Raw genomic sequence first — 24,903 nt, 5'->3', positions numbered from 1 at the left:
TTTATATATTAAATATATTTATATATAATATAAAATATAATAATATAAATGTATATACATGTAAATATTTTCAAAATATATACTGTATGTGTGTGTATTTATATATACATAATAAATAAACAGTACACACACATATATTATGTAAACAAAACCTCTTATTTTGGATGCGATTAATCGCGATTAATAATTTGACAACACTAATATATATATTATAATAATACAGTATGTATTATGAGTGTGAATATATAACTGCAAACATTATTAAAAACAGCGTAAAGGTAATTACAGCAGAGACATTTTTTTTTGACAATTAGAGCAGAAAGGTTCACATGCAAAACATTTTCTTTATGCATTTTTTCTTGTGACTTTGAAGTGATTATTTATTTATTTTTTTATTGATGTATAGAGATCATTAATATATAGGCCTAGAAAAATCTATTTTCTTTTGATTTTATATTTGTCTTTAATGTTAATAATAAGAGATATTACATCAAAATTTCCCTAGCAAACAATGAAAAGGGGCTACATATTTTTTTCTTTATGCATCATTTATTTGCCCTGTAACTTTGTGGTAAAATCTAAAGTTTTTCATTGAAAATATATCTCTTCTTTTGCATTTATATTCAGTTGCTATATGTAGATAAATAGACCCATCACTTCAGATTTTCTCTTGCAAACAATGGAGAGATTTGGGAGTAAGATTCTCATATGTTGCATGTATAACTCTGTTTTGTTTAGCTGCAGGCTGAGGCATTAACTGAGCACTTTAAGTCTGGAAGGGCTCGAGTCCATCCGCTCATGACCCCATCAACATCTCAACATTCCTTCCTGTTGGAACATTACAGACGTCAAAACATTGTCTCCATTGAGCCGCCCCATGCAGCGTATCCTCGGCTCTGGGGGTGGATGGGGAAGAGCGGAGGCGTTGGTGTGAGTGCTGTTCGAAAGATGTGGAGATCACAGGAGCTCAATCTAAACAAATCACTGCCCCGTGTGGCTGTGTAACCTTTGAGTTGGTTTGAATGCCTGGCCTGAGCATCAGTGTTGTACAGCAGAGAGTTTAAATGCATGCGGGTATAAGCATAGACACCAGGCGGGGGTCAGTGTGTGACTCTTAAGTGCTGACCCTGAAATATAGAAGGGAAACAAATAGCAGAAGTGCATCACAGTAAAGTGACTTCATAGCAGCCTCTGCAGTTATTATTGATTCCTCTCTACAGAAACTGCTGTTTCTTCATTTTGTTGGCTAAAGGTCTCTAAAAAGACCTAAAGAACAAGTAGTTGGTTTCATTAGTCCCGTTTTATTAAAAATGTCAATGTCTCTCTCTTTATTGATAGATCTTGCATGTCTACATCAGAGAAAGAAAGCCCTGGTGAGTATGTGCACCATTTCGTTTGTAATATTGAAGTAAAAGGTCAAACTTTCCCTTTTGGACATTGTTTTCAGGAGCTGACCACCGGGAGAAGAAGTTCACAGCCCATCGGAAGTTTAGCAATCGTCGTGAAGGCGTGACAAGCGCTCGTACTTATTTCTATGCCGATGAGGCGAAATGCGACCAACACATGGAGACTTTCCTGAAATGCATCAAAGCCTCGGGTAACAGACCATCTATTAAAGCTGATTAATAATTAACTTTGGAATTGCAGTCAGTTTAGAAGCAAAACAAAAGCCAGGAGCTAGAAAATGCAGTGACCAAAACATAGAAAGTAAGCAGGGCACTTGCCACGAATAGGATACAAAGCAGGGCTTAAAACAAGATCAAGTTAATTTTATTTTTTTGACCTTCATATAATGTTAACTGGCAACAACTAAATATTATATGATCTGTTTATTTTTTATTTATTTTTGGATGTCTGTCTGAATTGTTTAAAACAGTGTTTCTTAAACTTTTTGACTCGAAGGTCCCCAATTATCCAGCACAATTTTCATCTGCTTGGTTTTAATCTTTTTTTTTTTTTTTTTTTTTTTTAATGAACAGAAACTGAGAAACAATAGTTATTAGGGTAATAAATAAATAGCAATATTTAGCATTTTAATTAAGGTAGATTATTTTAATTTATTAATATCATTAATATTAATTGGATTACAAATCATTATTTATTTATTTATTTTTTTACTATTTAAACACACAACATATTCCAAGTTAATAAAATTTGTTAATTTGAATGGCATTTAGTTATTTTAAGAAAAGGGACAATAGACACTGATAAACATTCAAATAAATGTAAATGTACACAAGTTAGTCAAAAGGCTCATTTTCAGTCCCTTTTGCCTGGTGTTATTAGGCAGAAAAGGAAAATTAAGTCACATTAATCTGTAGACAGGGTCTAAATTATGTCAGTAATATATTTTAGAGTCCAGAAGGAGGAGTTATGAGGTGTGTACGCCAAACTATTCTTCAAGATCAGGTTTGCCAGGAAATATAGCTAAATACACAAGCCACATATTGTGAGATAATACCATTTATTTGATAGTGTCAGAGTTGTGCCGTATTATATGAGTTTACATTATTCAATATGGCACATATTCATAGACCATACAAACATAGAGTATGACACGTCAACATGTGTTTAGATTTTGATGTCGTGATGGCATATATGATGCCTTTTTCAAATGCAGAGCAAGTTTTAAAACACTTCTACTCTCAAATAAACAGCATTGTCTTGCAATAAGTTGATTTTTCTGTAACATTGTGTTCTGGCTTTCATCAAACCTCTCAAGCTGAGATGTATGCCTCCTTTCAAAGAAATGATGGGACACCAAAATGTACTCTATTCGTGGAAAGTGGTGCAAAGTTTTATCCTGTGATTCCTTTAATCCTTGTTGTGTGCTATGCAGATTATTTGCATATATTTTTAGTGTATGTGTAAGAGTGCCAAGAAAGCATGGAAGCTGACCAACTTTTCAAAGCATTTATATTTGTGAATGTGCATGCAGCTCAAGTTTTCCGTTATGCCAGCACTATTGGAGAAACACCCATTGTAATGCACCGGCAACACTAAGTATAACTGCATAGAATTCATTCAGCGTTCCTGGAAAATTGCTCCTGAAAAAGGCAGTTTCACGTCCATTGCTGCAGTTACCTCTAAAATAACTAAAAGAAAATCACCTGCCTGCTCAGGTGGAAGTTCTGAAGACGGTTTCTCGGCTATTAAGACGACTGCCTTGGGGCGACCACAATTCCTGGTAAGACTGAGGTTCAGGCAGGGTTCATTCATCAGAAAACATGGGTTAAAATCCATCACCTTGGTGAACTAAACAGGCTCCTCATCCTTCCCTCGGGCGTCTGTAGCTCCAGTTCTCCGAGGTGCTGGTGAAATGGAGACGCTTTTTCAGTTTCCTGGCTGCCAAGCAGGGAAAAGACGGCGTGGAGGTGCTGGAGCAGAAACTGGATCTAGAGCAATTGCAGGTATGAATTGGGTTCAAACTGTGGCCAAACGCACAGATCAACCAACACTAAAGCGTGTTTAATACTGCAATAGACTGTAAGGCGGCTGTAACAAATCTGACCTGCAGCAAGCAACTGGACGCTATATTGCAATGACTGTACAGTATGAGCTTCATTCATTTTAATGGCAAAATGTAATTAACATGACAATAAATAATTAAGTAGTCTTTTAGCAGACACTTACACGGGACATTTATACGTGATTATTTCCATTAGATAAACCGAAGTGGGTTTTGCTTAAAGGAATAGTTCACCCAAAAATGGAAATTAGCTGAAAATTTACTCACCCTTAGGCCGTCCAAGATGAGTTTGTTTCTTCATCGGAACCAATTTGGAGAAATTTAGCATCACATCGCTTGCTCACCAGTGGATCCTCTGCAGTGAATGGGTGCCGTCAGAATGATAGCCCAAACAGCTGATAAAACATCACAAGAATCCACAAGTAATCCACACCACTCCAGTCCATCAATTAATGTCTTGTAAAGCAAAAAGCTGCATGTTTATAATAAACCTATCCATTATTAAGACGTTTTCAATTCCAAACCATTGCTTCTAAGTCCTCTATCTATATTATTACTTTCTCCAGGGAAAAAGTTGTGTTGTCTGAATCAAGAGAGAAATGTGCACAAATCAAACAGAAATCAGCCAATTATAATTTTTGGGTGAACGATAGTGATACTACATGAATTGACCCTTGATTCCTCAGAATGTATCACTTTGCGCTCCTTGGAACACAAAAACCCAATGGGTTCATTTTGGGTGAACTCTCCCTTTAATCATGCTGTCTTTTTGGAGTGTTTGGTCTGATGAATGGAAACGTGTGTGTTTTCTTTGCAGACATGTCTAGCTAGACTGGGAGCTCAAGGCAACATTCAGAGCTGCTTCTCTGATGGACGACTGCACTCATCAGGGTGAGAAACACCAGTTTCCCGTAGCTGTTCTGACACTCAAACTTGTAAATCTTTCCAATCAATGGCAGACAATGAAGTTATCTTATGAACCGAGGAGAGCTACTCAAGGACTATTCCACGGGTGCTCCATTACTCTGCTTGACCCCCTCGAGTCAACTAAACCCCTGAGTAACTAAACTCATATAAGAGCACTTTGCGCTGCAGAATCGACCAGTTCCGTAATGATGCATGCACATCTTTTGATGTTTAAGAAACATCATTTGTGACAAGCTGCTGAAACGTGAATGCTGTATTTTATTTGTTCCCCAAAGCATGGTGGACATGCTGGACTGGAACCGTCTGATCGACGAGAGAACGAAGATATCTGATCTACTGGTTGTCCCGAACCTGCAGGTAGGCAGACAGCAAGAAATGGATACCTTAACCACAGCATAAATTAAGAGGGTTATCGATTTCTCATGGTCTAATTGGTTCTATAAACACAGCAAATGCCCCTTCGCAGTTTTGAGTTTTTCCCAGGTCATTCGATTATGAAGATATGTCTGGAATTTTTCCTGCAAGAGAAGCAAGAGGCTTCCATCACAAGTATAGAAAATCTTAATTTTTGGGGGTTGTCTTCATTTTTTTGCATAACTTAAAGGGATAGTTCACCCAAAAATGAAAATTCTATCATTAATTACTCTACCCTCATGTCGTTCCAAACCTGTAAGACCTTCGTTCATCTTCGGAACACAAATGAAGATATTTTTGATGAAGTCCGAGAGCTCTCTGACCCTCCCATAGACAGCAAGGATCCTAACACGATCAAGATCCAGAAACGTAGCAAGGACATCGTTAAAATAATCCATGTGACATCAGTGGTTCAACCGTAATTTTACGAAGCTACGAGAATACTTTTTGTGCGTTAAGAAAACAAAAATAACGACTTTATTGAACAATTCGTCTCCTCCGCGTCACCCTTTTTTGCCATTTTGGAGAGTATCACATACGTAAACAACATATGTACGCGGATACGTTGTTTATGCTTTGATCTGAACGTACACAACGTATCCGAAAACTGAAAATATAAAAGTAAATTCTAATTCAAAATAAGAATAAACACTATTACAAGTAATACTGAAGTAACACTTGTTTATATCACTAATTGTTACAAAACAAAAGCTCAGTACCAACCCCAAGTATGATCAATAACAATTAACATGCAGCTCTAATGAATATTGTTTCCAGTCAGATTTCCAAAACACCTCTTTCTTCTATTGTTCGGACAGACAGGGAGTTTTTCTTCAAACTCATGCTATAAACTCTTCCAATGTTTATAATCTTTAGGAAGTCAGCCTATGAATGCCTTTCTTATTGCATAATAAAATGGAATAGGAGAAGGTAATGTAATACAAAAACTGTACCCTCTACTTGAAAGATCTCAGTCCAATAATCCAAAACCACCTGTTTAAAAATAATAAATAAAACTGTACTTAAAAGAAAATTAATATTAGTAAGATTCACTTCTCAAATGAAAATGCACCCATATTCTGAATTTCTGTTCAAATACTGAATTTCATTCCATTTTTTTATTTGTTATTTTAACAGACTGGTGAGTTGGAGCCTCTTCTGTCCAAGTTCACGGAGGAAGAGGAAAGGCAGATGAAAAGGATGCTTCAGCGACTGGACGTCTTGGCTAAGGTGCGTTCATTGGCTGTGTTCCTCTTATATTTCTCTTGTGGTATTCATGCAGAGTGGCAGAAGGTCATAGTCTAACAGACAGTCATGGATGAAGAATGTAACAGAGATTGATTTTGAGAAAGCCTTCAGCAGAGTGTGGAGGTTAGAGAGCTGTTCCGCCCAGTCGACTTGATGCCAGGAACATGTATCGGGTTTATGTCGCACTGTGAAAGGCCGCTGGTACAAGCAGTGTGACTCACCGTAGACTCAAGGCTTCCTGTTTTTCAGCCTGGAAGTACCAAATCAAACAAAGTTTAGAGATTGCATATAACAGTTTTGCTCCAAATTGGTTCTCCAAAAAATCCAAGTTGTTTTTTACAAGTTGGAACTGTGACCTAGTGGATCTCACTCATTCTACCGTGAGTTGCGGTGTGATGCAACTTATGCCAACATAATTTCCAACCTTAAAAGTTTGGGGTAAGATTTTGTTGTTGATGTTGTTTTTGGTCTGAAAAAAAAAAAAAATCAGCAAAGATGCATTAAATTTATCAAAAGTGACAGTAAAGACATTTATAATGCTACAAAAGATTTCTATTTCAAATAAATGCTGTTCTTATGAACTTTCCATTCATCGAAATATACTGAAAAAAATGTACCATGGTTTCCACAAAAATATTACGCTGCATAACTTTGTTTAAACATTGATAATAATAAGAAATGTTTCTTTAGCAGCAAATCAGCATATTAGAATGATTTCTGAAGGATCACGTGACACTGAAGACTGGAGTAACGATGCTGAAAATTCAGCTTTGCATCACAGGAATAAATTCTATTTTAAAGTATATTGGAATAGAAAACACTTATTTTAAATTATAATAATATTTCACATTATTGTTGTTTTTACTGTATTTTTTAACAAATAAATGCAGCCTGGGTAAGCATAAGAGACCTTTTTATTTAAAAAAAACATTAAGAAACCTTTCCAACCCCAAACTTTTAAACAGTAGTGTAGTTAATGCTTTGTATTTTCATTTTGAACAGTATATTTATTGTTTTAGCCTTTAAACCTATCAAACTACTTTTATTTTGAAGTGTTTTGCATGTGCAATTTAAAATGAATGCCACTTGGCTTGTTATTTTGTTATCTAATGCAAGCATTTTTAAATGTCCAAATACTTTTTAGCACCACTGTATCACTGTCATTATTATAAGCGGAGGTTATTTGTTGACAAATCCTTGGTTATATCAGGAATGACGGTTGCCACATCAATTAAAATGCCGCTGTCTGTGGTGATATCTTTTTTTAGTCAGCTGATTAATGTGTTTTTAACTCGCCGCCTGCTTCTCATGTGCTGAACAGCATGCGGTGGAAAATGGCGTCAGGCTGATGGTGGATGCCGAACAGACGTATTTCCAACCTGCCATCAGCAGACTCACTGTGGAAATGAAGAGAATCTTCAACAGAGACAAAGCTGTCGTTTTCAACACCTATCAGTGCTACCTCAAAGTGAGCCTCACACATGCACACACACACACACACACACACACACACGTCTGACACCTTTGAATGGTGTTAACGTGGATCACATGATGATATTCTGGGATTTATCTACAGTTAGATGCTGTGCAGAAAACATGCTATACAGTAATAGCAGGATAACATTTAGACAATGCAGCATCAAAACTGATATTTAGCACCGTGGTGCTTGGAATCGGTCTTCATATTGCAATTAATCTTCAAAATGTAAAAAATTATGATGGTGACAATTAAACACATGCAGTGCACGCACACTTATGACAACTTTGATTCTCCATATACTTTAGGGTCTGCTTATAATGTTGGTCATGGATTCTTGCATCAAAAATGGTAATAATTAGTTTTTCATGACCGTTTTCTTTAGCATTTATGAATAAATATGCTGTTTTTGTTACTATTGCTAAGACATTTATATGTACCAACTTTTCCAGAATATAATTTGTGCTTTTTAATTATCAAAAATGTGCTGCAACTGATATTCCAAAACGATCAGGATTTGAATTTGTGCCAGACGAGAGAGATACGTGAGCCCAAAAATATTTGTATAGCGCATTTGCCAAATCTAGGTAGTTTCACTTTAAATGCATTATTCTAGGGTTTATAATAAATGTTGTTTTATAATGTCACTATAATTCATGTTTGTTTTATACTTATATTTTTCATTCCTATTCTGTTCTGCAATTTTTTCTGGATATGTTGTAGAATGAGGGAAACTAAAATACATGTTTATAATGTTTGTAAACATTTCTGTTTTTATTTACTGGTATTTTACATTATTTCTGAATGTAATAATGCTTTTATACACAGACACAACTTATCTGTGTTTTTCTGTAAACAATGCAGTTTTAACCCGTTGCTACTTATTTTCCAGAAAATACAGTAGATAACACCCAAAAATGTAAATTTGATTAATGTTTACTCACCTTTAGACCATACAAGATGTAGTTGCGTTTGTTTTTTCATTGGAAGAGATTTAAGGAAATTTAGCATTACATCATTTGCTCACCAATGGATCCTCTGCAGTGAATGGGTGCCGTCAGAATGAGAGTCCAGACAGCTGATAAAAACATCACAATCACAAGACATCATCAGTTAATGTCTTGTGAAGTGAAAAGCATGTTTGCAAGAAGTAAATCCAACATTAAGACATTTTAACCATCAAAATATGACTCCATAATCCATAATAATGCTTCCTCCAGTGAAGTACATCCCCTGTTGTCCTCTCACATCAAAATCCACAGACATGTTTGTTTAGAACAGTTTTAGACACTTGTTATATAGTGCTTGATACTGTATATTTCTCTCCCGATTCAGACGAGACAACCTCTTCAGTGGAGAAAGCCACATTATGGATAGAGGACTTGTATTTTAGCTGGAAGCAATGATTTAAAAACTTCTTATTGATGCATTTATTATAAATATGCAGCTTTTTTTTTAGCTTTTTGACGGATTGGAGTCATGTGGATTACTTGTGGATTATTGTGATGTTTTTATCAGCTGTTTGGTCTCTCATTCTGACGGCACCCATTCACTGCAGAGGATCCATTGGTGAGCAAGAGCTGTAACGCTAAATTCCTCCAAATCTGTTCTGATGAAGAAACAAATTCATCTACATCTCGGATGGCCTAAGGGTGAGTACATTTTCATTTTAGAATGAACTTGTCACGATCTGCTACAGTGCGGGAACACGGAGCAAGGAACAAGAAGACCAAGAGTACAGAAACCAAGGAATTTATTAATCTTCACGGGGAATCACACATAGCACTGTAGACACAAACAATACCGGATGCTGGAGCACACACAGGGAACACTATTTATACACACAGGAGGAGGGGATGACGAGACACACCTGGGAGCAATGAAACATCATGGGAAACACCTGGGATAAATTAAACATGGGAAAGGAAGGCACATGAGGAAAACAACCACAAAACACGGAACAGAGTCTGACAGAACTATTCCTTTAATGTTGTCTATCCTCTTTACATATTAAAACAAGTCCCCACAGCATTAATTTCAATACCATGACAATTTATGAATAACCAATTTTTGCCATTTGGTTTCTGAGGGAGGTCTGCATTACAAATGTTTGTTTACATGATATATCAAATTCATACAAAGTCAGGTTATCTGTAGCAATGTAATAAATTCTCTGTGCACAGGAGGCATTTGATAACGTGTCCATGGATGTGGAGCTATCAAGACGGGAGGGCTGGTGTTTCGGTGCCAAGTTGGTAAGGGGGGCTTACATGTACCAGGAGAGAAGCCGAGCTGCGGAGATTGGATACGACGACCCCATCAACCCCGACTATGAATCCACTAACAGAATGTACCACAGGCAAAAAATGTTCCAAATTCTTCCTTGCAAATTTTACGCTTGAAGTCTGTTCCAAAACCTAGTGAGTGGCCTCGTTGTCTACAAAGGCTGCTACTTTCTAAGCAGCATCTGAACTGAAATGGAGCCTCATAAGTGACTCATCTGACAGCTCTTCTTGGGCAGCAGCTCCATTAACGGTCACTCACACATGCAAAACAAATAGAGCTACTCGCAAAAAACACACACGAGACTCCACTAACCCTCACAGCTGATTCCAATAGAGTCTAATGCAGTGTGGCCATGGACCACTTTTCAGCTCACATCCCCATCGTCTGATATCGTTTCTTATCTCCCATTAAAACCAAATTTCAGATATAAGCTTTATTTTGCTATACCTTTAGGATTTTTTATTAGTTTATTTTATATGTGTTATGTGTAATTGTTTTATAATATTACATTTGTTTGATATATATAGTACTATATATAGTACTGTATCTCTGGATTAATATTAGATTATGTATAAGCAAACAGTGCTGGGTTGATATTTCAATGGCAAGACAGCATAGAACAACTTTGGCTCATGAATATTAACCAATATGAACTAACATGACTGGACAGTCTGGAAAAGCACAGTCACTGTGAGCTGATTTAATATTCATTAGCTCAGTCTTATCCAAATAATGACATCATTACCCACCAGTTTTTGGCTTCTGATTCTTAAATTCTTACCATAACTCAACCAATGCGTTTATGTAACTTTTGCAGTAATTTTTTGACTACTGGATTAGGATTTTTAAATGTATTTTTTAGACGTTAGATTAAGTAGAGAAATGTATATTCATTATAGATTTGTATTTAATTGTATATAATTTAATTGTATTTAATTGTATTTTAAATACAAATTATTATAAACAATAATAATTTGTTTATAGTAAACAAAATTATTTTATTTTATTTTATTTTAGAAATCACATTTTAAATGTAAATTTTTTACGATACTATAGGAAGCCTGGTTCTTGACAATTGCTGAAGAATAGAAGTTAAAATGTTAAATTATGCCAGTTAATTATGACTTTCATCTTATGTTTTTTTTAGCTGTTTAAATATTTGAATGCTTGTTTGGTCTAATTTAAAAAAAAAATTATAATAATTTTTATGCCATGTCCAGTTATGTTACGTAATTGACTGGACATGTAATTACATAATTACGTAACATGACTGGACGGTCGAGAAAAGCACAGTCATCGTGAGCTGATTTAATATTCATGAGGTCAGTCTTATCCATATAATGACATCATTACCCATCAGTCTTTGGCTCCTGACTCTTAAACTCTTACCAGAAATCATTTTGACCTTTGAGTTTACATGACTTTTACAGTCATTTGTGATTACCAAAAAAAAAATTTTTTAGAAGGATTTTATTTTATTTTAGACACTGAATTAACTAGAGAAATTTATATCCATTATACAATTAAATAATTATATTGTTTTATTTTATATATAGAAGTTATTCTGCAAAAATGAAAATTTTTGAAGAATACAAATTAAAATGTTATTTTAATTATGTTTGTTTATTATGTCATTCATCTTTATTTATTTTCTTTTTTTAGCCATTTAACTATTTTAAAGCTTGTTTGGTCTTATTCTTTTATTTATTTATTTTTTTTTGCCATTCTGAGTTTACTGAAACCATCTAGGTGGGCAACATGCTGTTCTGGAACAGAGAATTATCAGGAAGGGGAAGTCTGGGGTCAGGTTCACTTTGCCTCTCTTTAAGGAGCAGGATGACAAGTAGTTTCTGAGTCCAGATCAGCAGTCCTAAGATACTTGTCACATATACAGTAGGTCCTTATCAGAACATCATACTTTCCCCTGAACTGTGCTTCATTCAGACGGTCTCTGTGCTGACAGAATGTTTCACAGGCAGGAGAGATTTATCTAGAGTCTTGGCTTATCTCACCATAGGTAAGCCTCTTATGATTAAGGCACATTCTGACAGCTTTCAAAATAAATCAGATCTTTTCAAAAGCTTTTGTATTTGGCGGTCAACAGTCATGTTGGCTGAAAGTGCGGACCAAAAGCAGGATGATTTATGAGCAGCTGGTGTCTTTCAGGTGTCTGGATTACGTGCTGGAGGAGATCGAACAGAATAAGAAAGCAAATGTCATGGTGGCATCACACAATATAGACACTGTTAAACATACACTCAGAAGGTAAGACTGATTTTCTCTTATATATACAGTATATGAACCATCATAAACAAATGTAATTTCCACCACAACTTAAATATCCATTCATTTTTTGGTGGAAATGATGGTGGTTGAAATTAGATTTTAATTTTTTTTTTTTGAATAAAATGGCTGAATCTCACCACAGCTAATTTCACAACTAGATTTTTATGTATCCCAAATACGCATTGCATAATATTTTTTTTGCACAGTTTTGATTGGAAATGTCTCAAAATATGTGATAATTATCTTGATTGTCCTTATTTGATAAAATCTCTCATATTTCATAAGCGATCATCTCCAGTGCGCTCTAACTTTTAAGTACACTAAAAGTTCTTAAGTACACGCTTTATTATTATCATTATAGATTATCATTTTTTAAATGTACTAATATTTTAATGATGGATTTTGATGTTTTAAGACTTAAAGTCTGCAATGAGCGTACAATTGCGTTTAAAAGTGTGGGGTTTGAAAAAATGTTTAATGTTACTATAAGAAGTCTCTTATGCTTACTAAGGCCGCATTTATTTAATAAAAGTAAAAAGGGTAATATTGTGAAATATTATTATAATTCAAAATAACTGTTTTCTATTTTAATATATTTTTAAAATGTAATTTACTTTTTTTATATTTTAGCAGCCATTACTCCAGTCTTCAGTGTCACATGATCCTTCAGAAATCATTCTAATATGCTGATTTGCTGCTCAAGAAACATATGTTATCATTATCAATGTTAAAAAAATCTAATATTTTTGTGAAAATTTGATCATTTTTTTCAGGATTCTTTGATGAATAGAAAGTCAAAAGAACATAATTTATTGAAATAGAAAAATACTTTACCGTCACTTTTGATCAATTTAATGCATTTTTCCCGAATAAACATTTATTTAAAAAAATCAAAAACTTTTGAACGGTAGTGTAGATGGTAGATCAATAAACGATATACATATAATGCATTGGAAAAGTCACACAATCAACATTTGGACATAAAGTGAAGAGATGTTAAGCAAGAAAAACTCACATTCACATTTAGAGTGATCAGGTCCTTCCCTGCATCACCAGGATCATTTAGATCCCTCTGGGAGTTAATTAATTTGTGTAAATTAACATTTCATTCATAACAATTCATACATTTTTTGTAATCACTCCTTAGGGGTGTAACCTCGTTTGACAAAGGTGTGCCAGTGACCGCTGTCATTAACATTCTCTGTCACAATGTCAAAGAGTGTCGGCAGGGCTTGATTCATATGGTGGTCCACACTAGTTACCCTCCTTTTACATCATTCACACTTAATATCACCTTAAGTGTCTCAGAATGTGTCTTGTTCGTGCGTGTAATGGCTGTAACCGATAAGAGGGTGTAAAACTTTGAGTGAGCAATCGCCAGAATGTATCCGGTATTAAATGACATTGCCAAAGGGGCCTCTCTCATTTTTCACTTTCTGTGATGGCGCTCTGTGTGTTTATGCTCTAACAGGATGAATGAAATGGGTCTGGCACCCACAGATAAGAAGGTGTACTTCGGCCAGCTCCTGGGAATGTGCGACCAAATCAGCTTTCCATTAGGTGAACACACACACACACACACACACGTATGTACGTGTGTGTATAAAATTTCAGATAATGTTTGTTTTAAGTAAAAATCCTGTAATAAACTGCAATATTAGTCAAACAATAACAAGCAATTTTCTACATAGTTGGGGTTGGTTTACAATTGAATGACAATTATACTGTATATTATATACAATTATATATTATTATTGTTATTATTATGGTGTGTGTGTGTGTGTATAACATTTCAGATAATATTTGTTTTAAATAAAAATTCTGTAATAAACTGCAATATTAGTCAAACAATGACAAGCAATTTTCTACATAGTTGGGGTTGATTTAAAATTGAATGACAATTATATATTATTATTATTATTATTATTATTGTGTGTGTATAGCATATTAGTTATAGATAGATAAAAATAAAATATAACACACACACACACACACACACACACACACACACACACACATGCTAGAAGTGTTTATAAAATCACATTAGTGAAATTACAGTAAAATTTGATAATTTGTATTAATTATAAACCTATTTGGATATCATTATCTCTTGTTTTAGTATTGATGAGGTACTATTGTAGTTTTTCTTAATATTTGTAACTATTTTTAGATTTTATTTATTGTTTTAGAGTTTAGTTTTAGTAATTTTGATGTGTTTTACTTTGTATTTTTATTAGTACTTTTATTATTTTATTAGTATTTTTTAGTGTTAGGTTTTCTTATTTTTATTTCAGTTAAATTTTTAGTTGCTGTAGTATATCGAGATGAAATGAGAAATGTTGCCTTGTGAACTAGGTGAAATAAAACTCGCTCTCTCTCCCTCTCTCTCTCTCTCTCTCTCTCTCTCTCTCTATATATATATATATATATATATACATAAACAATTCTTTAAATATATATTTTAATTCAGCTAATGTTTTATTTTAAGAAAAAAATCCTGTTATAAACTGCAGTAGTTGTCAAGAAATTACAAGCAATTTTTTATTTCGATGGTTGATTTATACACATTAAAATTACACATATGCTAGACGCATTAAAATGATAATAATAGAAAAAATTAAAATATAACAAAAATCACACACACACACACACAAACGTGTATGTGTGTATATATAAATGAACCTTCATAAAAATAATTTATGAAATTTACATGCATTTTATATATATAGTTTTTATATGTTGTAATATTTAAGTTATATATTTGGAACACCATGCTATATATAATAGTGTAAGATAAGATAAAGTATTACCAAGATAGTGAAGTTTTATACGATAGTACAAGATGTACAGTATTACCAAGAGTACAGTTATAAAATTCATGTCAATCAAATGGATACATGACCAAAGAAATGCAGTAAAACAGTTAAAAAAATATATATATATTTTTTTGTCTGCTCATATCTCCAGCTCAGGCAGGATTCCCTGTGTACAAGTATGTTCCTTATGGTCCGGTGAACGAGGTGATTCCTTATTTGTCCCGTCGGGCACAGGAGAACCGCGGCATTATGAAAGGAGTGCAGATGGAGAGGGAGCTTCTATGGAAAGAGCTGATGCGCCGACTGACCAGTGGAGAGGTCTTCTACACACCTGCTGTATAAAACACACTCGGCTTCTCACCAGAGACTCCTTACGCTTGCTTTTTGCCTGTTCACCCATTCATTCGTAAATCTTTTTTTTCCCACTCTCACCCAGGCTGTTCATGATGTAACGCACACGGGATCCATTTAAATCAAATACCACAGTTGGGTGAAGCTCACAAAATGCAAATCATACTTAACCTGAAAATCACAAATCTAAAAAAATACAAATATGTCTATTTGGATAAAAAAAATGAAGTCTGTTTTTCGAGTTTCTGCATTGCAGCATTATTTTCATGACAATTAAGCACATTTTGCCTCACAATTATAATGTTTTATTTTTTTGTCAACCATGAAAACAATGCACCTAACAGCTGGTCAAACGTATTCATCAAGTATTAATGGGTGAATCTCATCAAATCATATTTTACCTAAAAATCAAGAATATAAAATAGGACATATTGCAAATTTTGCATAAATAAGACAAAGCTGGTCAAACATATTTATTAAATATTAATGGGTGAATCTCACAATGTCACACACTGTAAAAAAAAAAAGTCTAAATATGTTCACTATATTATAAATGCTATTTTAAAATGCACAATTTTTATTTTCTATTACGACACATTTTTGGATGTTTTTTTGCATTTTGACAAGCATGCTTTTACAACAATTCTTATTTTATAGTAGATATAGGTATTGCAATTTAAAGTATTTTTATAACAATAATGAAAATCTTATGGGAAGCATGCAAAATAAATTCATTATAATAATTAAAGTATGCATTATAGTAATGCAAATTTGGGGGAAATGTGCTTAACTGTCATGACAATTTCACAATGCAAAAAATCGTAAAGTTCCTAACAAAAAAATCACTTTGTGACACCATGATACTATCAGAGGATCATCTTTAACTGGCAAAATAACCTTTTAGAATCTTGTGGCTGGTGTCTAATACCAAGTAACAACAGTTTTTATTCCAATAGCAATAACTAGTAACAATGGTATTTTAGAGCAGACTGCTGTTACCTTGGTGTATTTTTGTAAGGGTCAAGAAAGAGAGGTTATATTCTTCCCTGTCCATATAATCTTTCTCTAATTCACTTTCCTCCACATTTCCACTGCTCCCTTCTCTTTATTCCACTGATGGTCTGGCTTTGCACTCTTTCTCTTCTCTCATCCATCTCTCTGGCACCTTTATGACTCTGAAAGGGCTCCCTAAAATGTCAGACGCCTGAGTGTGCACTGCTGTTTTATACCCCACCTTTATTCCTCAAGTGGAACACCAATAATAAAAATATAAACATGATTTAAACAGTAATAAACAAACTCATCAGTATCACTTTCTAATAATGATGGCTTGAATTCAAGGATAACAACACCTGGAGTTGGAGAACTATATTTTATGTATGCGACATTTCATGCTTGGTGTGAGAAATTGTGGGTAAGTTGGAGTGCAGGCAACAACTCGTCGTCAAGATTTCCATAACCCCATAAACCTGTAAACAGATTATATTTCATTATATTTCAGATGTGATATATTCCAAGTGAGTGGTTTGTTTGTGCCCAAGCCAAATCTTGTAATGTGCACTATGGATTTCATTGAGAGTAATATAAAAAAACACATTGTTTTTATGGAAAGAACTGAACTTTATTTTCACTTTATTTTATCCTCGCTGTTCTTGATATCTCTCTTGTGCTCAGATGTGCTCAATGAACTTTAGAAGTTCTGATGAGATGATTTTAAATTGGGTTTTCAGCATAATGATTCTGGTGTTTAGCATATACAGAGTGAGAATTAAATTACTCTTTTATTATCTGTGTGATGAAGCCTTTTATGCTTAACCAACGGTTTCTCTCGCTCTGTTAATATTTTCTTTCCCTCTGTGGAGTATTTGGGGAAGATGAATAAAAAGCTTTAATTAATTGAGCCAAAGTTAATGATTTCTAGACAATTGCTCTTAAGTAAATGGCATTATTTCCTCATCCATTTATATCCCGTTTTAAATCCATGATGAATTAACAACCCTTTGGGCCTTTTTTCTTGAGAAATAATAGGACAGACCATAATGCACCCCACATCCCAGTGTTCTGTTGAGGCTATGGCTGAATCCTAATTTACATATTATCCATACTATTTAGTATGCAAAATTAGTATTGGTGGAACTGATGGGGAAAATTTTAACAATTAAAGTTAGTCTGTGCTTTCAGCAAACATAATATAGTAATTTCTGTCGACTCAAAACTAATACTGTTTGTTTTACTTGTGGATCCAATTAAATATGATTGTATTTTAAGCTGAGGAAGTTTTAAGTTTAAGATGAGGAAACTATATCATAAACTAATAGTGATGTAGACCTTTCTTAGTTTGGCAGATTCTTTCCACCAAATTTGTCTAACTTGTGTATTGGGTAGTTGAGCAAACCTAAAGGGACTATGCAGTGTTCGAACTATACCGTGGACTTTGGGGGAGCCCAGTTATTAACAACGGTTAAAGTTACTCATCGTCAGGCTATTGTGAATAACATGCCTTACCTTAACACAGAATCGACAACAGAGTCCAACGTTTATATTTTGGGGCAATATTTTGGGTTAACATGTACTAAACATGAGTGGAATTTGCACCGCAGCGCCCCCACACCTTGATGCTCATGACAAGAATAGCATGTATAGTTATCTTTATTGAAGTGAATTAGGTTTAAATCACAGTCATGCATGAATGAATGATATTTTTGCAATTTTACACATAATAATCCACGATGATCACATTACACAAAACTGAAATTGCACGTCAAAATAACACATTGTCAATATTTTTTGAGACCCCCCAAAATTTCACAAATCATGTTTTCTGGGGAGCCCATGTCTTATTAAGGGGAGCCGAGCTCCCCTAGCTCCCCTGTAGTTCGCACCCTGGGACTATGTAAGAATTTTCGGTCACGCTTTAGTGTGGGGACCAATTCTTACTATTAACCAACTATTAACTATGATGTTTGCCTCGATAAACTCCTAATTTGCTGCTTATGAATGTAGTAATGTAGTTGTTAAATTATGGGGTTTAAGGATTAAGGGATCTAAAATATGGTCATGCAGATTAAGGCATTAATATGTGCTTAATAAATACTAATAAGCTGCCAATATGTTAGTAATATGCATGCTAATAAGCAACTAGTTAATTGGTTAAATGAGAGTTGATCCTTAAAATAAAGCATTACTGAATTTTCATGTTTGAAGGACTTGGGACGTTTTTGCCTGGAAAATCAAAGTATGTGGCGTTTACGCATGCTCCTGAGAGCCTATCACATGAAATTAATGCTTGCAATGTTCAGGATAATGCCGAAGGAACGTTCTGTCAATGTTTTTTTTTCTCACCAGTGTTGATTTTGTTGTGCTTATTTTGTTGTGCATGTTTACATTTTCATCAAAAACGCCGCTCCTAGCAGCGTGGACGGCGTCTATATGTTCGTTAACAGTACTTTGTTACAAAGGTATTTCCAGCTTTTACTTCTAAGCCAAGAATGAAAAATGACTGTGGCATGAGTAGCCCCTTTAAAAGGTTAAATAAAAATATGTCTATACCTCAAAGGTTGTATAAACTGGTTGGAAAGGAAGACATTTCACCAATAAGAACACTAATCATCCTAATGGTAACTTAGAACATAATTTTTACAACAAAATATAATCAAAAGCAACACAGACCTAAAATATGTATTCATTCTGAATAACAAATATTTCCATCATCATAAGTCCCCATGTTTTGACCAAAACACACAAAAAAATGCATCATGACCTTGTAAAGTCAAATTAGAACTTTTCCCAATACAAATTGTTTTAAAGCAGCTGGACAGAAAATCATGATGTTAATGTTTTAATATCTTAAAGGGGTCATATGATGTGATTTCAATTTTTCCTTCCTCTTTAAAGTGTTACAAGCTCTTGGTGCATAAAGAAGATCTGTAAAGTTGCAAAGACTAAAGTCTCAAATCCAAAGAGATATTCTTTATAAAAGTTAAGAGTCAACCACGCCTACCTAAAACGGCTCGTTCTAACATGCCCCCAGTGGTTAAGTTGTATTTACAACACTGTTCCAGAACACTTCAACCCAAATATTCAGATGTGTCCAGCGCATTTTATGGTGGACTGTTTCCTGATCCTGGTAGAGTAGACTACAATGCCGGCTGTTCTGACTCACAGACTGTAAGTATGTTTTCATTTAAAGGATTTGCCACTGATGATTCAAAAGCGAGTTTTGAGCAGTGTAGAGTAGCGCTTGTTGTTGTAATTTCTCCAATCACAAATTCAGACGTGGTTTTATGTTTACGCGGCGCGATGCAACACAACGCAACGCGTAAAAAGACAGTATAAGTCACTCAAAGAAAGAAGGCGTAACTTTTATTCTCGCTGTAGTGTTGCTGCAGCCGCCATGTCGTGAAGATGCTGTGTTTCATTGTTTCACTTTGTTTGGCCTTCCAAAAGAGGACGATATAATGCACTGGATAGCTGGCCAATCACAGCACACCTCGCTTTTCAGACAGATGAGCTTTGTAAAAATCAACGCGTTTCAGAAAGGCGGGGCATAGAGGAGAAACATTGATGTACAGTATGTGGAAAATAATGTGGTTTTTTAACCTTAAACGGCATAAACACATTTCATTACACCAAATACACCAAATAATGTTCTTTTTAGCAACATCATATGACCCCTTTAATGCCTTATAGTCACAATTAGCAGATTAGAGCAAGCAGAGATTTGCTATTTAGTAGGCTACATATTGTATAACTCTATCCAGTAAGATTGAATTTACTTACAGTAGTTGTATAATTCGTTAGTATTCATTTGAGTTATTCATTCGTTATGTGGTGATATTGAGAATTATAAAAGCTGTGGGGTCTAAAAGTTGACCATTTAATTTTCTGTGTAATGCCAACCTTTTCTAGGGATGGGATATGTATAATATATGTATAATGGGATCTTCATTGTTTTTGTGCTCATTATATGCTTAAAAAGATATTGCCCTCTTAATTAGCTTCTGTGTAGTTACTGTTTATTTAGTAGCAGTGTTTGGCTGACTACTCTCCAAAAAGCTAGCTCGACAGTTTAACTACATTGGAATTAGGAGTAGTTTATAGCTTGCTGCTTCCCACTAGTATTAAATGTATTCACCTGAAAAAAAAGGTAAATAGAAGAAATGAGTTTCAAATATAATGAATTTAGCTAGATGCTATCACTTGTATGTGTCTACAGTATGTGAAAAAGGGATATTGTAACACCAATAGGCTACATCATTTTATTATATGTAGCATGTCCCAATAATTTAGTTTAATTTAACTGCATTTTCATTGTGTGGACATTTCTGTTCTAAGGGGAAGAAGTCATACTGCTAATTTAGAGTGACATTAGTGTGGGTAGATGATGACCGACTTTTCAGTTCAAATCAGTTGATGTTAATGTGAATGCATAATTTCTGTGAACAGGCTTATAGTGTGCAATTGTGTGAGAGACATTCTTTACCACAGCATTCTGGGATATGGAATACTTACTGGATTTGTTTGTCATCGGCATCCTGTTTTAGATTTCTAATTGTATTAAATGTAGTGTATTTCAAATTAGTCTTGACATATAAGTGTACTTAAAGTCCACTTTCATTACAATGATTCAAAACACACTTAAGTGAACTTTTAAAATGTGCACTTTATAATATTCTTAAAATAAAGGTTTTACTTTAAAGTCTTTTGTGCTTTTTAAAGAAGTACACTAACTGTATTTTGATGAGTTGACAAATACTAAGCACATATAAAGTACTTTATTATAATTTTAACTGCAGTGTGTTATTTATTTGCAATTACATTTAAATTGTACTAAATTGCAACCATCAATTACAAATGTGTAATTATTGATGTATTTACATACATGACATACAAGTTTAAATAGAAATGACAATAAAGTATATTTTAGTTTAGCATTAATGCTTTTCAGTACATTCGGCTGTACTCTGTTTTATAATTGCATATAAAGATGTACTTAAGTCCTACTTAAGTGGGTTAAAAAGCACTCAGAATTTCTACTGATTGCATTTAATGTACATATAAACTTTAATATATTTTCACTTAATTGTAAACAACATGTAATGTTTCTGAAAACATTACATTCAATTCATACTTCAGTATATTATTTTAAAGTATATTATTTCCGTAATAAGTATCTTTCTGCAAGTATGTTTAAGTATACTTGATTTTCACAAGGGTTAATACTGGTCAGGCAGCAACTACGACCAGTTTTGCAGTGCAAACAAAACTGCTGACAACACAAAGATGTGGTGTCAGCATAGATAAGATGAGACTGTTTTGGGATTTAGGGATGCTATGTTATCATCATATTTTGATAAACCTTTTTGACATTATATAATATCGTTGACGCAGTATAATATTCTAGAATCATAACATGTTCGCATCTTCCTTTTAACGCTCTAAAAAGGCTTGAATCACAGCCTTAAGTAATATTTTTGTTTAATTTGTCAAGCGGAATCATGAGGTTAATTCCCTCGTTGACAGTGGTTGTGTGTGTCAAATCACGGGTCAAAAGGCCACTGATGTTACCTCACGCTCTAAACAAAAAAATAAGGTTTATTTTAAGTTTGCCATATATGTCAGTGCGTATTGTTATGTAACATTATATATAATCAGTTGCGTGCAATCAAAACCTTTTATTTCAATGAATTATTCATGGCATACAAATGGAAAATACACTTTAGGCCTTTAAACACAGTCCAGTACACTGTAATTTATGAACTCAAAAACAATAAAAATAAAACACCAGCTCCTGAATTCATGTTTTTTCACAGAAAAAAAAAAGTGAAACAATAAATATGGGACTCACTTTATATGTAGATTGCAGTGTACAGATGCACACAGTATAAAGAAGGAAAGTGAGATAAAATTGTTTGTTTTTTTGTGTGTACACCCTATCTGAGGCAATATTTCTTCACTTGCAATCTGTTTATTCATATTTCAAGGGTTGGGGGGAGTGTGTTCTTGGTCTTGTTCAAAGACTCCATGTTGTTTGAATCAATCCTTTGTGCAGATGTCCCATGCTGCTTTTACACATATGACAATATTGTTTGTTGACAATTATGTGAAATATAATTCAAGAATGTCTCAGCATATAGAAACGAGATCACACTCAGACTGCATGTTGTTGAGGAGTTAAACTTCAGTTAAACTACTGATTTGAATAACAAAATAGCATTACAAGTGTTGCATTTGATAGCATTCAACTTACAGTATGTATAATTTTGCACTAAATACAATTAATGCAACTTGGGGAAAAAAAGTTTTTTGAACAAGAATGTTTTTTGAACCAAACTTTTGAAATGGTTTAATTTTATATTTATTAATTTGTCACAAGTATGCAGATGCAGACGCTTGGTAAATGCATTGCAACACATGGTCCTGTTGCACACACAGCAAACAACTACATAAATACTACATATAACCTCAGTGCGCAAGGGGGCGCTAGTGATACATCAGCATCATTAAACCATGTGTTATTGTTCAGGAAGATACTATAATATCGCTATCTACAGGTACCAACCAAGTGACATAAAGGTGTGGTCACATTTAATATTGTTTGGTGAATTTTCACAGCAAAATCCCGTCATTTCAATAGGAATCCACACGACTGGGAATTTTGCGTGAGGCCGAAAGATTTCCACATGCAGATTTCGCAATGGGTTCAACTTAAAAGCTCATGTGGTAACTTATTTGGTTTGAAAGTGACTGCGCTACTTACAGTACATCACAACAGTATTGACTATTGACATTGACCCATTTTTTGCTTGCAAAATTTGGACGAAATCTCACAAATGTAAAAATTGAAGAATTTGAATATTCTTATGTGAACATAAGAAATTATGTTTTGTTGCGCTACTGTTGCAACACTTTCGGAGACATTCATAAGTAAGCAATTTATACATTGATTCCCATGATAAGTGTACTGTAAGTTGCAATCAAAACTTTAGCTGCATCTGAAATTGCATACTGTCTAGTAGGTACTACATTTGGTTTGAATCTTGACTGTTAAAAGTAAGTCGAATGCACACTCCAAAAACTCATTCATAACATTCTAACATTCTGTGTAGTGTAGTATAAATGTGATTCGGACATATTACAGTTGTCATTTGTCATGTGACCTTCCAGTGTCAGTTGCATCGCTTCCTCTCCAATAGCCTCATGGGATAGTACAGTATCCATCAGATATGTGCTTCAGAATCCAGAATACTGTAGTAGGTTATCCAGGGACGAAGTATGCGATTTTCGATACACCCTATGAATTCAGACATACTATTCTTTTGCCATATTGTTTTTCACATACTATATAGTATGGAAATAGGCATATATAAACTCAGCTAATTGCATACTCTCTTCAGTAGGTGCTTATTTTCAATCGATAATTAATTTGCGACTGCTGAAAAGTATGTTCTATATAGCATGAATGTAATCTGAATGTAATACACTCACCATGTTGTCTTTATCATGTGACCTGTCAGTTGTGTCACTTCACTGCCATTAAAAAATCCTCTCCCGTAGCCTCCAGGGATCGTAAAGTGTCCATCATGTGCACACTTCAGAATCTTGCTGGAAGAGGTCATCTGGGTATTTTTGCCTACTCTTTTATGAGTACAGTGAGTTTGGACATACTTCTTGTGTCACATATTGTTTTTCACATATTATATAGTAGGGAAGTATGCTTTTTCAGTTGCAGCCTATCGGACATACTACTCTTTTGCCATACTGTTTTTCACATACTATGTAGTATGAAGGTAGACATATTCGAACACGGTCATTGTGTTGCCAAGCAAAATTGGTTTAACCAAACTGTTAGTTTGGGGGCGGGACTGTCTGTTGAAATGACCAATGGCAGATGGGAGAAGTGTTTGAAAAGTCCTTATTCAGTAATTTCATTAGGTTCTTAACCTACTTTTAGTTAGTTACTTTTTGAAGTACGTTTTGAAACGCTGACTGGGAGATGTAAAGGTAGTGGCTGACTTTGGCGACAATTATCGTGGGCCACAGGCGTAACATTGACATAAGAGTATGAAACTGCATTTGAGCTTTAACTATGGAATTAATTACCTTTTTGTGCTTTGACAGGGGCCTTGCAGTTTTCTCTTACATTTGATTTCACCAGCAGGTACATGGAGGGATTACTGGAATACTGAAACAAAGGTGTGTGTTTTCATAAAGGACAGTGTGTCTTTCCTTTCTCTGCCTGTTTTTCTCTCTCTCACACACAGTCTCTCTTTCTTTCTGCATGTATAATGGATTGCAAACAGGTACATTCGTCTCCATAATTTGATAGGTGCCCTCTTTCACATTGAACGTGATGGATCCAGCTCCCTGATGAAGATGTCTTGTGGAAGCCACCTGCGCCCCTACTTTTTGGCGTAGGCCAGGGCTTCACAAGAGGACCAGCTACTACTGCTATGGCACTACCCAATGAGTAAGAATGGATAACACTGGGAAAACGTACCCGTTCTACTTGGAACAGGGACGTTACGAAAGCTCCAACCTTCCCGAAGGAGGTTTCGGAAGCAATACACATATGAACATTCCTTAGGTGCATATGGAAGAATGGAGGAGATTGAACCCTATTGGAATGG

General features: G+C 34.6%; 1 protein-coding gene and 1 long non-coding RNA gene across 2 annotated transcripts in view; one reads left to right on the top strand and one right to left on the bottom strand.

Moving 5' to 3' along the window:
- prodhb (proline dehydrogenase (oxidase) 1b) overlaps positions 1 to 15,781 on the top strand; it is a 20,522-nt gene extending 4,741 nt beyond the window's left edge. Inside the window, exons 3-14 of the mRNA XM_016507318.1 lie at positions 1,339 to 1,373; positions 1,448 to 1,597; positions 3,123 to 3,187; positions 3,294 to 3,410; positions 4,287 to 4,360; positions 4,672 to 4,753; positions 5,948 to 6,040; positions 7,380 to 7,526; positions 9,719 to 9,894; positions 11,988 to 12,086; positions 13,579 to 13,667; positions 15,075 to 15,781. Of these exons, the coding sequence (XP_016362804.1) occupies positions 1,339 to 1,373; positions 1,448 to 1,597; positions 3,123 to 3,187; positions 3,294 to 3,410; positions 4,287 to 4,360; positions 4,672 to 4,753; positions 5,948 to 6,040; positions 7,380 to 7,526; positions 9,719 to 9,894; positions 11,988 to 12,086; positions 13,579 to 13,667; positions 15,075 to 15,265 (1,318 nt within the window). The 3' untranslated portion in view covers positions 15,266 to 15,781. The remainder of the gene's footprint in view (positions 1 to 1,338; positions 1,374 to 1,447; positions 1,598 to 3,122; positions 3,188 to 3,293; positions 3,411 to 4,286; positions 4,361 to 4,671; positions 4,754 to 5,947; positions 6,041 to 7,379; positions 7,527 to 9,718; positions 9,895 to 11,987; positions 12,087 to 13,578; positions 13,668 to 15,074) is intronic.
- Positions 15,782 to 18,076: 2,295 nt separating this feature from the next.
- Positions 18,077 to 24,903, bottom strand: part of LOC107653229 (uncharacterized) — a 15,822-nt gene continuing 8,995 nt past the window's right edge. The window contains exon 3 of the long non-coding RNA XR_001630198.1: positions 18,077 to 18,163. This is a non-coding gene — a long non-coding RNA (uncharacterized LOC107653229). The remainder of the gene's footprint in view (positions 18,164 to 24,903) is intronic.

The sequence above is a fragment of the Sinocyclocheilus anshuiensis genome, unplaced genomic scaffold, assembly GCF_001515605.1.
Source record: "Sinocyclocheilus anshuiensis isolate Anshui unplaced genomic scaffold, SAMN03320099.WGS_v1.1 scaffold117, whole genome shotgun sequence".
NCBI lineage: Eukaryota > Metazoa > Chordata > Actinopteri > Cypriniformes > Cyprinidae > Sinocyclocheilus > Sinocyclocheilus anshuiensis.
Note: the sequence above shows the minus strand (reverse complement) of the source record. Positions and strands in the feature narration are given on the sequence as shown.